The 14,466-nt window shown below is 51.0% G+C and overlaps 5 protein-coding genes across 5 annotated transcripts; 3 read left to right on the plus strand and 2 right to left on the minus strand.

The window, feature by feature from the left end:
- Positions 1 to 5: 5 nt before the first annotated feature.
- On the plus strand, positions 6 to 547 carry N7468_006071 (uncharacterized protein; the record flags this gene model as incomplete). The annotated part of the gene is made up of 2 exons (XM_058475367.1): positions 6 to 296; positions 362 to 547. The coding sequence occupies 2 exons, from the start codon at positions 6 to 8 to the stop codon at positions 545 to 547; spliced, it is 477 nt and encodes a 158-aa protein (XP_058331107.1).
- A 1,863-nt stretch (positions 548 to 2,410) lies between these two features.
- On the plus strand, positions 2,411 to 4,144 carry N7468_006072 (sugar porter family MFS transporter; the record flags this gene model as incomplete). Its single annotated transcript, XM_058475368.1, has 4 exons — positions 2,411 to 2,516; positions 2,579 to 3,154; positions 3,223 to 3,731; positions 3,791 to 4,144. The coding sequence occupies 4 exons, from the start codon at positions 2,411 to 2,413 to the stop codon at positions 4,142 to 4,144; spliced, it is 1,545 nt and encodes a 514-aa protein (XP_058331108.1).
- Positions 4,145 to 4,494: 350 nt separating this feature from the next.
- Positions 4,495 to 5,824, minus strand: N7468_006073 (C-3 sterol dehydrogenase/C-4 decarboxylase; the record flags this gene model as incomplete). Its single annotated transcript, XM_058475369.1, has 3 exons — positions 4,495 to 4,858; positions 4,896 to 5,158; positions 5,249 to 5,824. The coding sequence occupies 3 exons, from the start codon at positions 5,822 to 5,824 to the stop codon at positions 4,495 to 4,497; spliced, it is 1,203 nt and encodes a 400-aa protein (XP_058331109.1).
- Positions 5,825 to 7,949: 2,125 nt separating this feature from the next.
- N7468_006074 (GTPase-activating protein LRG1) lies at positions 7,950 to 11,741 on the plus strand (the record flags this gene model as incomplete). The annotated part of the gene is made up of 5 exons (XM_058475370.1): positions 7,950 to 8,336; positions 8,398 to 9,100; positions 9,173 to 10,885; positions 10,944 to 11,230; positions 11,289 to 11,741. The coding sequence occupies 5 exons, from the start codon at positions 7,950 to 7,952 to the stop codon at positions 11,739 to 11,741; spliced, it is 3,543 nt and encodes a 1,180-aa protein (XP_058331110.1).
- Positions 11,742 to 13,045: 1,304 nt separating this feature from the next.
- N7468_006075 (uncharacterized protein) lies at positions 13,046 to 14,409 on the minus strand (the record flags this gene model as incomplete). The annotated part of the gene is made up of 5 exons (XM_058475371.1): positions 13,046 to 13,751; positions 13,804 to 14,077; positions 14,131 to 14,198; positions 14,263 to 14,365; positions 14,403 to 14,409. 5 exons carry the CDS (start codon positions 14,407 to 14,409, stop codon positions 13,046 to 13,048), a joined length of 1,158 nt encoding a protein of 385 aa, XP_058331111.1.
- Positions 14,410 to 14,466: the final 57 nt, after the last annotated feature.

Consider the following 14,466-nt stretch of genomic DNA (forward strand, 5'->3'; position numbering starts at 1 on the left):
GCACTATGAGGACCAACATCTCTCTTCCAACCCTCACGCCAAATCCTTTCTTTGATCAATTTCCCGAATTTGATTATTGCATCTACAATCCCGTCAGCAAGGAGTTCTATCGTCTTGCTGAACAGCGTCATTGGAAAAAAGGCTCTAAAACCTGGAAGAAACGGTGGAACGCCTGCATGAATGCGGAGTACGACAGGCTTATTGGATCACGCACCACTGATCTTGAAACTTGGCAAAAGCTGTGCGGCAAACTCCAGATCCAGGGTGACTTGGCCTCCATCAGAAAGTGCAAACAGGTAAACGCCATAATTTCCCTAGCATGAACATGACCGTGTTTCTCACATTAGTCTTTCTTTCTCAGGCCATAGCTACTGTCCATGTGAACATTGTGGATCTCTTAGATTGCTGGGATGCGAACAAATGCCCCCCGAAATTTCAGAACCGTAAACAGCTGACGGATTATACGGCCCACCATGGACGAATCCTCAGCAAGGCTATTGCCAAGCAGGATAAAGTTCTTCGCGCTCTGCTCCGTCGACTTGTGTAAGGTGCCAGCCGCTACAACATGGTTCTAGGGAGTTTAGTTTCATAAATTATTGCAGTTTGAGAATGGACTTTAACATGATGAATTTATCCCTTCTTAATTTGTAGTTAGCAGGTGTTCCTTAGGCGGCCATTTTCCTTTCTAAAAAGCCTGACCCCATCATGAAACTCTTTATCATCAATATATATTTTCTAGTTGAGCCCACTATGAGGCCTCTCGACCCGTTTTGATCTTCGTGGTCAAGAAGCTTGTTGCTAAGAATGGACAGACACCCATTGGAGGACGATACCGTGGCCGGGCAATATCCAGATTGCAATCAACGATAGGCCTCACGCTAATAGTACAGATATTCCAACCAATCAACATGCAATTAATCTACCCCGTATTTTTCCCCAAAAGGGAATTCCTTTTCCTTGGTTTCCATGTGCCCTCCTACTCGTAGAAGAATTTATCATAGAGTACATCCGCCGCAGAGCGATAATGGTGTTTTGTGACCTGGGAGAGGGGCAGGGTTCTTACTGAGCGACCTTTTTCTCTCTCGAACGGTTTTGGTTCGTTCTGAACGCTAGCTCTGTTGCATGGGTTTCTCGACATGATATCTGTCGTTCTTGCACTGTATTCCTTGTTGAAGAGGGGCAAGTACCTCGGGCCCAGAGTGTTCAATGGCCCAGCCGATAAAAGAATGGGCATCCACCGAATCCAAGGCAAGGATGTTAACGCGAGTGCCCTGGTGGAGGATGGGAACACCAAGCTACGGGTAGTGAACATGTGGACGGACACAGACGCATACTTGAACACATGGCGGAGAAAGTGGAGCTTATTGCTCAGCCCACCCAGTGGACATGAGGTCCGTTCACGTCAGCAGAGCCCGGGCTACGTAGGTACCATCGGTTGCTCTGCTCGACGGGCCCCGACTTCAATAGGAAACCAGAATATCAGACCTTGGCAGCCGTTCCCTAGGAATTCCACCATGTAGTGACTATTCTCAAGGGAAGCCTTGGCAGCTTTCAGTTCAGTACGACCGGTTATATCTCATAGACCCAGGCATTTTAGGCATGAACGGGTAAGCCAATGTTAATTCGTTTCTGGTGCTGGAGACGCGTGATCGCGATAGCCGATAGCCGATGGATCATACGCCGCTGATTGGTGTCCCATCTGTAAGGGGGGAAGCCGCGAAGCCGGGCATCAAGGGTTCAGAATTACAAACCTTCGGGCCCCAAAAGGTGACAAAAGGTCGCAGTTGCAGTCACAGAGCCAGACTATCTCCAAAGCTTGGGTCTGGACTAAGCGACGAGCCGACAGATAAGACGTTACAATCCCCGGGGCGGCATGAAGTCAGGAAGTGGGGCAGCTCGGCTCCAGTTTTTCCTGGGCTGGAGCAGAATGCGGAGAAGACGGGACGATCCTGGTAAGTCTGGGGTTGCGCCTCTTGCCAGAGAATCGAGATGCGAGGTGCGAGATGCGAGATGCGAGATGAGAGACCCGGGAGTTGTAGTAATCCCACTGGAAAGAGGATTCAACATCGAAGCTGTCAAAGACTTGGATCTAGTATGGCGGCTCAACTAGGGCCTCTGATAGGCAAAATGGCCCCCGGTTCCCATGGCGTGCGATGGCGAAATCATCCCCGGACGGTTGCGTGCTCTCGCTGGATCTACACCCGGGACGCGACCCCCATTGAGGGATCGAGCCACGAGGTGCCTGATTCGAAGGTAGTTTAATGTGAGTTGAGGATTTTTAGATTTTTAGATTTTTCCCCAAAAATTTTTGGGCCCTTTTCGTATGCTGTCTTAAGAATTCCAGTTGCGCCCGTTGTATCTAGGGCAATCCTGGTCTCCTTACAGTTCTCACCACCTCTCTACCTTGACCATGGCGAAGCTTAACGGGACGAAGCTGGGTGCTTTGCGGGCATATTTCTTTGGTTTCTTCATTTGTCTGGCTGGCTTTCTCTTTGGTTATGACACAGGCATTGTTGGTATGTGCTTTGCTTCCACCCCAGATCTGCGACCGGCGGCGTTGCTAACGCTATTATCCCAGGGGGGATCCTAACCTTTCAGACCTACGAACATGATTTTGGATATACAGATAAGACCACCGTCTCTGCAGTCATGGTCAGTTTGCAGAACGTGGGAGCTTTCTTCGCCGCGTTAGGCATTTTCCCCATCTCGGAGCGTTATGGCCGTAAAAAGACCCTCCAGTCCGCATTGACTCTATTCTGCATCGGCGTCGTATTGCAGGTTGTGCCGTCGCACTCCCTGGTCTGCTTCTATATCGGTCGTGTAGTCTCGGGCCTGGGTCTCGGTGGAGCCACTGCGGTAGTTCCCACCTACAGCGCCGAAATGGCTCCCAAGGAAATCAGAGGCATGGTCGGATCGGGCGTCCAGTGGCTGTTCTCTGCGGGTGTCCTGGTCAGCTACTGGATTGACTACGGCGTACAGGTCACGCTGCCTGGTCAGTCCAAGCAGTGGCAGATTCCAGTCGGTCTTCAGATGGTGCCAGCTGCTATCCTGGCTATTGGCCTGTTCACCCAGCCGGAGAGCTGCCGCTGGCTCGCAAAGAAAGGACGCACGGAAGAGGCATTCCAAAGCCTGTCGTGGATGCGTGCCAGTGAGGGTTAGTATTAGCCCACCGCATACTCATACCACCCTTGTATGGTATACTAACGTCCGTGAGCTGAACAGGCCCTGAGGTCCACGCCGAGTTCAATGAAATCCAAATTGGTTTGCAAGAAGAGTTGAAAGCAACGGAAGGCTTGAAGAAGCGCGAGTTGTTGGAACCCGCTAACCGATATCGTCTGTTGCTTGCCTTCTTCATCTTCTGCGGCCAGCAATGCACTGGCATGACCGCCCTGGCGTACTACGGTCCCCAGTTCTTCAAGCTGATTGTCGGTGACGACTCGCAGCGGTCACTGTTGGTCACTGGACTTTTCGGCGCAGAGAAGTTCGTGACGGTCGGAACTTATATCTTGTTCTTCTCAGAAATGTGGGGACGTAAGCCGACTTTATGGGTTACCAACCTGTTGATGGCACTCTGCTTCGTCATTGTGGTCATTCTGAACAAAACGACCGACTCGCTTGATGCAGAGGGCAATCCCTCCTCTGCTGGAATTGCCACCGTCGCCATGATCTTCATCACCAACTCCATCTATCAGTTCGGTTGGGGTCCCTTGCCGTGGCCGTATACAACAGAGGTAATATCATTTCATCTCCTCTGAGATCTTGAGACTTTTGACTGACTAACCCTCTCCAGATCTTCCCTTCCCGAATCCGGGAGATCGGCTCCTCTGTTGCCGTGTCAACCCAGTGGCTGTTCAACTTTCTCTTCTCCTTGACTACTCCATATATGATCAGTGCCTGGAGCACGTACACCTTCCTCTTCTATGCCGTCTTAGATGTTATTATGGCTGTTCTGGTCTTCATGTTCGTGAAAGAGACCAAGGGAAAGAGCTTGGAGGAGATGGAAACCATTTTCCACAGCAAGGCAGCTTTTGATGTTGAGGCTATTCGCCACGACGGGCAGGTGGTTCCAGCTGAGAATGTGAGCTCATTGCAAGTGCACCAGAAAGAACCAGATGCAAAGCACGGCAGCAGCGACTCCGATTAATTGCTGTCAGCTGCTTAGTTTCGATTTGATTGATTTTTTTGTCCTCCCTCCATTTGCATTTTGTTTGACGAGTCGGATATACCCGAAGCTACTTATACCAGCACTCCCCTGGGTCCGGCTACGGCGGTAACTCGGAGGGGAAGACTTGACATGACTTATTTGACGCTCCAATGACTATACCTGCTCATAATGAAAGAATAGGCCCTAGAACCTTTTTAATACTCTCAACATCAGAAACCACATCTCTTAAATACATGGCATTCCCCCTCAGTTTGCAGCAAGAAAGCCGCCTTGCAGGCTGATTATTACGTAATATAGACATTTTCGCCCTTCCTCAGCAATCCCTTTGCTTATTGAGCCTTCTTACCTTGACTCTCTTTACGCTGCGCGGCCACGTACCCAACAGCACGGGCAATGCCCTCATCCACCGGGACGACTGGTAGGTAAGCCAAGCGGAACTTAGCCTTCTCGACAGAGTAGTATCGGGTCATGCACGAGTATCGAACTTGGCGGCGGGTCAACGAGGGAGTTTTACCGAAAAGGCCCATGAGCCCCTCGAGTAAGCCACCAATAGGGCCTAGGAGACCTTCGGGCAATGCCCAGACCTGCTGTGGCTCTACCACTTTGCCCACCAATGCCCACATGTAGTGCGCGGCATCCCAGAAATAGATGGGGGGAGTCATTGGTGATATTGAAAGCTTCTCCATCAACTCTCTCGTGGTCCAGAAGTCCGCTTTTGCTGGTCTCATACCGGTCGTAGGTGGCCACGAGGCGGAATGCGGCTAGCATATGCGCGTAAGCGATATTCCCGACGTAGGTGAAATCGAATAGGTTATTGTTGTCACCCAATTGCATCTTCAGCACGAACGGTGACCCCTCGTAGCCCAGCTGGGTCATCTTGAAGGAAACGGTTGCGTCTTTTTCTCCAAGAATACCAGCAGGACGGATGGCGCAGGTTACCATGCCACTTGGCGATTGACGGTTGTACTTCAGAACGAGTTCCTCGGCATCGGCCTAAAGCAGAGAAGGGAATCCGAGCATTAGCTTGACGCTAGGACGCATTTACGGGCTCAAACGCTGTGAGCACTTGAGCGAGTCTCTTACCTTGGTCTCTGAGTAGTACTCCTTTTGCCTTTCGCCTCGGATCAATGGCCATTCCTCAGTGACATGGATCAGGTCGCTCTCAGTGTCGTGGACCACCGAGGCGGAACTAGTGTAGACGAAGGCCTTGCACTTGCCACCCCAGTCGCCGTGCTCACCCCCAGCCACCTGAACAAGTGTCCGGGTACCGTCCACATTGACCTTGTGCAGCATCTCTTTGCTGGCATGGAGAACGGAGGGAGTTGCGGTGTGGATCACCACGGTGGGCTTGACGGCGCGGAAAACCTCCATCATGGAGTCGACAGAGGTGATGTCCCCCTCGTAGTAGGTCGCACCGGGCAGGCGGTTATTAGAGGTACGCAAATCGACGACAGACACGTTGGCATTGTAGGTCGGATAGCGTGAGGCTAGGCTTGGGAATTCGAATCGCGCATCACCCTCGATCTTGGGCAATGCGACAGTGGGATCGGTCTCCGAGGGAAAGTTCAGCAAGTGATCGACGATGTGCCACCCCAGGAACCCACATCCTCCGACCACCAGCACATTGCCCAATTCTAGGGTGCGGCTCTTCGCAGACATGATAGGAGCAATTGACAGGTAAGTGGTCTCGAAATTACGGAAGATGAAAGGGGGAGCCGGGCCGAATCAGCTGACCATGCCGATAAGCTGTTATCGCAGATGGTGTGGAGATGGAACCACTTTGAGTTTTGCTGACTGGTTCTGGGGCCATGATAAATACCTTTGAAAAATGATAGAAATAAGACTGAGGATATTGATCTGTAGCTACAGCAAGCCTGCCCTCGACAAACCCTGGTTCCAGTTATATGATAGTCAGATAGTTCGTTGCTTAATTAGCAACATCTCCGACACTAGAAGATCTTCCAAGATGTAGGTTTTAGGAAGAAAGTGCATTGATACTAGTGGTCAACAAACCAGACAGCGGCTCTTCTGCCGGGTATAACCTAAAAGTTTGGATTTCAACGTTCTGCACCATGATAGAGCTTGCCGCTTGGGGGGCAGGCACCTCGGTCATCATGAGAGACTATGCATGTAGATGGCACTATGAATTGGCAATTCCGTGCCCATTAGACCGAATCTTTCTGATCGTCCGCTAGAACTCGTGTGCGTATGGGGCACCTGGCTGGCCGATCAGTAGACAGAGAACGGACTGAAAGAGATCTGAACTAGCCTACATGATCGTCATTTGAATAATGCCGTGTACAGCCATCATCGGCATTTATGTCCATAAGAACCCACTGATGCAGTGCTACGTGGCAAAGCCTAGCGATGTAATTTGAGTAATGAGTTTCTATAGCAAGGTCGAATCTGACATTCGAAACAAAAAGAAAGTATTGCTCTGTTCCACCAAAGAAAACACGAAAGGAACGGAAAGTGCCATCCTAATGGGGGGTCTCATTCTCAGTGTTCAACTTGTCATTGTGACGATACATGGAATACTGGACTACGCCCAATAGGGAATACTGCAGTATTGGAATCGCGGTGCAATCAACCATCTACATACTAGTCCCGTAGCGCAGCCGGCGGTGTCTGAATCAAGTTGCCCCTGCGGTCGAGTTCCATGGTCCAGCCCAAGATTGAGTGGTCTAAAAGAGATCCCGCATTGTAGAAAGCATAATATCATGCGAAACCGTCCCAGGGTTACCTGTTTTTCCTGTTCGATAAAAAAGGTACCTTGTTCCATTGGAAATAGTGGATCCTGCAACTGCGCTATAAAAAGAGTGGAGATCCATGGGCGGCTAAGTGTTGGTTCGGGAACAGGCGAGGTCTTTGTGTGGTACTAAGGACTGACAGCACTAAGCCAGAAGACAACAGGGAGACGTATGATTATTGACATTTACGGGGGCATATGTCCTCATGGAGCCCCTCCGCCCCTGGATCGATAACCACGAGGACTATCGAGCCTTCGAAAATCCAGGTCGGATCTAAAATAAGAATCCTCATGGAAGGCGGTGTGGCACGTGATGCCCAGGGACCAGTGACTAAGATCGTAAGGGGAGAAACGTTAGTTATTAGGGAAAGGGAAATAATAAGGGGGGGCAACAAATGCCCGACCGCATCTCCGCTTTCTAAAGCCTCTTCCCAGTACTTGGGGGCCTTTCAGCCAGCTTTTGTACTGCCTTTTCAAACTTCTGGACTGCCAACAGTTCTTTTCCCCAATCAGTCCTCCTCCCTCTTCCTCTTTGTTTCCCTTCCCTGGCTTGTGCTAGCATCCCCGGGAGCTCCTCCCCAGCCTCATCAGCCCCCCCTCCCCGCGTCCGCTTTCACTTCTCCAACACCGCGCATTCAACTCGCTTTGGTCGCCAGAAAGCAACCTTTGTAGGTTCGACAACCGTTTTACCGAGTCATTGTGTGAGCCTGGATCCCCATCGACTCCTTCCAAACCTCTCACCCGCCCGTCTAAAACTACATGGTATGAGGTGTGAGTAAACTCCCTGCTCCCCCCATGCTAAGAGCGAATGGCTCTACCAGCAACCTGAGTTTCAAAACTTACCCCGACAGAGACATCGCAGGGCGCATTTGGTATCTTTGAGAGAAAATAGGCCAACCTGTTCCTGTTGTGTTGAACAATCTCACCGCAACCCTCCCCGCCCCCGGTCGTTCCTTCAATAGTCTTGCATGCCGTCTTCATTGTACTGTCAGCTCCCGCGATTTCGAGTCTGTTGATTTGTGACGGGGGCCCATCATGCCCCCTGGTGAACTTCCAGCCAGCCTGGTCGCTGGCAAGCCCACGCCGACGGTCAATACGTCTGGTTACGGAGGCAATTACCAGAAGAATACGCCGACTTCTCCTGAAGACAGTTTGATCCCATTCGACTCCCCTACAACGCGCACAGGCGGTAATCATAGTCCACTTGGCCAAGAGGAACCTCGCTCGGGTCGAGGTCTTGAGCCAGATCCAACCTCATTTCGCGAGCGCTCCAACGCTCGGGATCGATCGCGTGCCAATGGTCGACCTCACAATAAATCACCAGGCTCGTCGCGGGTATGCCAGAAATGTACAGAACCCTTAACAGGCCAGTTCGTACGTGCTTTAGGCGGCACATTCCATCTTGAGTGTTTTAAATGCGAGGTAAGATCCCTGTGTTCGCCAGGGCATGGCCTCGGAGTGGCATACTAATTTTCGAATGAAGGATTGTGGGGAAATCGTTGCCTCCAAGTTCTTTCCCGTGGACTCTGAGGATCGGAGCTGCCAGTTCCCACTGTGCGAGAATGACTACTTCCGACGATTAAATTTATTGTGTCATGAGTGCGGCGGCGCCCTTCGCGGATCGTATATTACGGCCTTAGACCGCAAATACCACATCGAACACTTCACCTGCTCAGTATGCCCAACGGTATTCGGCGCTCAGGATTCATATTATGAACACGAGAGCAAAGTCTATTGCCATTTCCATTACTCGACTCAATTCGCACAACGATGTCACGGCTGCCATACTGCGATTCTTAAACAATTTGTCGAGATCTTTCGAAATGGCCAAAATCAGCATTGGCATCCTGAATGTTACATGATTCATAAGTTCTGGAATGTCCGCCTAGCTCCTGCTGGCCAAACCTGGGAACCTCCTCCAGTGGATGTCGATGCGACCCCCGAGGAACGGGAGCGTATTCGGCAGGAGGAAGACATGATGGAAGAAAAGGTCTACAACATTTGGAGCACACTCTCCACCTTCGAAGAGTCTTCTGCAGCTTGCATATCCGACATGCTTTTACATGTCAGTAACGGAGCATATTTCGACGGAGTCCTTGTGGCGAAGAGGTTCATCGCTCATGTTGAGATCTTATTCGCCGCTGTTGATAAGCTGGCCGCTTTCATCAAATCTCACGGCGTGAAAGGTACATGCTTTATCCCTCCCATCTTTCTTTGTTGACATCCTCTCCACCGCCTCGAAGCTAACAATGACACAGAGTTGACGTATGGCCGGGAAGCGAAATTGCTTTGCAAGAAAATTGTGGCATTTTTCGCGCTCTTATCAAAGACCCAGGAGACAGGGGTTCAAAAGCTTGGTGTGACTCAAGAGCTTCTTTCGCTAGTGACTGGTCTTGCCCACTACTTGAAGCTTCTCATCCGGATTGGCCTCCAAGGAGCTCTCAAGCTCGAACGTGAACAATCCGCCCCTGATGGCTTGAACGATTTTCTAGGTTACCTAGCAGACACTGCATCACTCGCACCCCCTGACGATGACGCCCCAGTCGATCTTACATTCGGCGTAGAGGGTCTCGCAGATCAGCTCTCAGATTGCTGTATCAAGTGCAAAGAGCCTATAGACGACGAGTGCATTATTTTGGACGAGAAACGTTGGCATCTTAAGCCCCCTCATGTCTCCTGCTCTTCATGTGAAAAAGACTTGACAGTGGATCTCTCTGATGCCCTGTGGAGTGAGAGCAAGAAGAATACCTACTGTTCAGCCTGTGCGAATCAACAAAACGTCGCATCTAGCGCCCAAGGCGGCTTTGCTCATGTGACTAAGCTGCAGCAATTTGTGTTCCTCTTACAAGTTGCCCTTGCTCGACTCCTCGCAGTACTTCGTGCCGGTGGAACATTACCTCAATCATCAGATGATCCTAACTTCTATGACCATCAAAGCAAGGATGGCCGCCGTGCCAGCATCCGCCCGCAATCATATGCAGGTGGCCGACAAGGCCAGGAGGAGTCGTCTCTGGAGCAGACCGTCGGTGAGATGCGGCGCCTTCGCTCGATTAGGAATGAAAGGGCCTTGTCTACAACGTACAGGACAGCTCGTGCCTCCAGGATTATCGACGGTCCTGAGGGTAGAAGTGTTCGGCCCGGGTCTTCTGGTAACGATGGGAGTGACCCCCGTGGTCCCGGGTTCCAGATTGTCGAAGAGCGGGACGCCAATGGTGATACTGTGAAGGATTTGACTTTCGGTGCTCAGGATGCTCTGACCTTGGATGACATCCCACGTATAGTTGCAGCTGAACAGGCTAAGGAACAGCGCCCCAATGCTTACAAGCACGCTGGTTCAAAGCTGGTGGGAGTTCAGGAACCCATGCCTGTCTACAAGCCCGGCCACCGGCATGGTATTTCGAGTGACGTCGACGCCCTGATGGGACCGGCCAGCCGTGGCAAACGCTACTTTTCAGAACTCACTGCTCTAGAATACTTTATTGTTCGCCACGTCGCCGTTTTGTCCATGGAGCCACTTTTGGAAGGCCAGTTCACCATGGAGGAACTGCTCTCTCTTATTGAATCGCGAAAGCCAACTATCTGGAACATTTTCGGGCGTGCTTTCAAGGATAATAAGAAAGTTGGTAAGAAGAAGGGAGTCTTCGGTGTCAACCTTGACTTCTTGGTCGAGAAGGAAGGAACCGAGTCCAGTCATGGGGTCGGTCCCGGAGCGTTACGAATTCCGGCGCTCGTGGAAGATTCTGTCTCTGCGATGCGCCAGATGGACATGTCCGTTGAAGGTGTTTTCCGAAAGAACGGTAACATTCGCCGCCTAAAGGAGATCTCAGAATTGATAGATACCAAGTACGAGCAAGTCGACTTGACCAAGGAGACTCCGGTACAGATTGCTGCACTGTTGAAGAAATTCCTTCGCGAAATGCCTGATCCTTTGATGACATTCAAACTACACCGTCTGTTCGTTACGGCGCAAAGTATGTCGCAATTTTCTGATGACCTATTGTGAGAAACTAACTCAAATGTCTTCAACAGAACTCCCGGATCCAGAGAAGCAGAAGCGAGTTCTTCATCTTGCGTGTTGTCTGCTCCCCAAGGCCCATCGCGATACCATGGAAGTTCTCTTCTCCTTCCTCAACTGGACCTCTTCATTTGCGCATATTGATGAAGACACTGGAAGCAAGATGGACATTCACAACCTTGCCACTGTGATCACTCCTAATATCCTCTACCCCAATACGAAGTCGAGCACAGTGGATGAGAGTTTCTTAGCCATCGAGGCAGTGAATTCGCTCATCACGTATAACGACAATATGTGCGAGGTAGGCAACGCCGTCTGGAAACGAAATGATATTTCGAACTCGACTAATTGTGTTCTAGATCCCGGAAGATCTACAATCCATTCTCAGCGATCCCACTTTCTTCAAGGAGAACGCTGAAGTGTCTACGAAGGATATCCTCAAGCGATATGGAGACATTGCTCGCGGCAGCTTCTCGCAACGACCCGAAAATGGAGGCGAGACATTCACCATCAACAACTCCAGCAAGCACAACAACAATGCGACATCAGCTCGTATTGAAACTGATCCGTCGCAGGATGCTGCTTGGCAAATGCAGAGCTCGGTTCGTCATGTCCCTGGGCCAGGTGGTAGTCACTCGCATTCATCGAGTGCCGTAAATCAAGCTGGGTTTGATTTCGGGCCTAGTCCCCAGCCGGTCTATCGCCAACGCAGTGCTAGCAATGGTAGCCAACAAGATGCGTCGGAGGGTCAACCGCAGGGCGTTCCTTACAGGCCTCGTCCAAGCGCTGGTGCCATGGGCGTTACTGGCTAGAAGCCTGGCCTCTTCCGTCTCTATTCTTCTTATCTTTCCTCCCATGCACAGTTGCGCTATCGATATACTCTTTTCGATAACTTTGATTTGCATCACCCAACCCTAGCGCCATACCTCAGTACCAATGGTGTACTTCGTTCCTCTCATCTTCTTTCTAGCTTAACGGGGGCATGCTTAGCGTTACTCAATGTTGTTTTCTTCTTCTCTCACCATATATCGACTGACAGGTTTGGTTGACGGCGTTCTCTTCCTTTCTCCCTACCCCCATGATTACCTCAAAAATTTCTTGAAAAGTGATCGGCGAGCTGGTTGGTGTTTTACGATCGTATTTTCGTCTTTGCTTGCATTTGATTCCGGAGACAAACCTTGCTCATAGCCATAACTCGCTCAGCCATCGATGAACTGTTCTTTTTGCTCTTCTAATTTCCCTGTGGGCGTATATGCTCACCGTCTTTTCTGCAATGGACCAAGGCTCCGAGGTTTCACCTTGGCCATTCCCCCCCCAATCCGACTTTTTGTTGCCGACTTTGTTCTTTTCTTCACCATTCCCCCTTGTGCGTCAATTCGATGTGGATTGAGCGGCACTTTCATGAGAAGTCTACTTTGAACCCGCCCATCACTCGCCAGCCAGCATGATTGCTATGATAACTGTACGGAGTCGTGTAGTTTTGATCTTGCCAAGATCCAATTTTCTTTCCATCCTTTCATTTTGGACTTGTGGCTTAGCTATTATGTTGGATTCAAGTCATTAGCTAGTGTATAAGCTCCATGGCTCATGCTCCATAAATACAGATGCCAGCCTTAAGAAGGCAATGATTTTTTACACCCTCCTATGGCCTTCAACAAGTGTTTAGAAGAGTCTACACCCACTGGCACCAGTGGCATACATACATTCGACTTCTGTCAATACTAGTACATCTCCCGCATTAGCTACTACTACTTAGGAAACCTTCCAAGTTCAACCAAGCCCGGGAGCCATACTAAGTAGATGTCTTGGAGGTTTACTAGTACGTGAAGCCAACATTCAAAGTATCCAACGATAAGAAGCAGTTGTATCGCGGTCAAAGCAAGTACCAACGATGGACCCGGAGTGTACCTCCGGACAGTTTCTAGAGTGGAAGATCCACCATGGGCCTTGATATGAGAAAAGAAAAAAAAAAGAGACAATTACACCTATTATGACCCAGCTAGAAACATTCCCTAACAGCTGCGATCTGATGTCCAGTAAACTCCTACTCCTCGCTCAAAATCATATAGTCCAAGCCGACTACTTTCAGGCGAAAGCAAAATTGAAGATGGCACTCTTAAACACGCTTACGCAGAGCTCGCGTTCCTCGAGACGAAGCCTCGGTTGTAGAAGCAGGTGCTGTGGTCTTGCGAACAGTTGTTGCACTGGGAGCTTTCTTCACGGCTAGAGACGCGGCCTGTCCACGTTGCACAGTTGGCTTTTTCGCGGTTGACGATGCAGTACCTGCGGTAGCCTTCCGAGCAGCAGTGCCGGTTCGAGCAGGTTTGGTCACAGTGGTCCCGGAGGATGTAACAGACGAGACTGTACCAGTGCTATTCTTTCGCTCGCCTTGGCGAGTTGTCGGGCGTGCAGGTAGAGGGGACCTGGCAGGGCGGGGTCCAGTGGCAGCTCGTGCTGTGGTCTTCTTCGCCTGGGTAGGTTGCTGCCAGGCATCCTTGACCGTTGACGTGGTAGCTCCTCGGGGTCGAGAGCTTGGACCAGCCGCGCGCAGAGGGCTGGAGGGTTTGAATGGGGAGGTGGGGCGCGACAGGTACGATGGCTGGCCCTTTTCAGGAGAGGTACGGAAGGGCGACTGCGGGTAATTTCTCGAGTTCAAGGACTTTGGCGACAGGATGCGATTGTCATTGCCTCGCACTTCTTGCGACACAACGCGAGAGGCCCCGCCCGCTGCGGGGGCTTTGCCGCGTCTCTTGGGGTTCTTCAGCCCATCAGGCTCCCCACTGGCTGGTGCATTTTCCTTGTCCGAGTAAAGACCCTCGCGGCTATAGCTTGATTAGTATCAAGGGCAATGCAACCAGGGAGGGGGATCATTACCTGGTGCGGCGCGTACGAGTACCCGCAGGTGAAATGGTCTGATCAATCGAACCAAAGTTTGTTGCAGTTCGAGGGACTTTTGCAGGAGACGCTTTACGAGACGGTGATGCAGATTGTGACTGGGCGTGTGAAGCATTGTGCTTATCAAAAAGTTCACCCATATTCGCTTTTCGGAGGGACAGAGGAATGCGGTTGACGCGTCTCTGGATACGAGACCGAAGGTCATTGGCCTGCAGCGCGTACTGAGCACGAAGTTTCCGAGCTCGTTCAGTAACTAGAGGGGCGGTTAGGATCTCCTCGGGATGCGAAGCACCATTTTGGACCTACTTTCAAGCTGAAGATTGTCTATCAGGGCTTGCTTCTGGTCCTGGGTTAGGCACAGTTTCTTCGCCGGTCTGCCCGTGGGCGTGGCATCAGGTGCGCTGGAAAAATCGGGGGGATTTGCGTTTTAAGGAAGACATCTTGACTTGAGCGACGAAAGACTCCGGTTGAGAGAATAACTGGTTGTTAACGTTGGAAGTCCGACGGTCGAGTTGAGGCGCGGAAACCACAAACAAACAAGCTGCCAGGCGGTCAGCTGCGGCAGAACCGAGCTTCACCTCCCATCGTCATCAACGACAGAACCGCAACCCCCAATCACACCCCTCTCGGTCGTCCCTTCAA

Source organism: Penicillium chermesinum, assembly GCF_028974085.1.
Source record: "Penicillium chermesinum strain IBT 19713 chromosome Unknown utg000004l:1.0-3345178.0:1.0-3348027.0, whole genome shotgun sequence".
NCBI classification, from domain to species: Eukaryota; Fungi; Ascomycota; class Eurotiomycetes; order Eurotiales; family Aspergillaceae; genus Penicillium; species Penicillium chermesinum.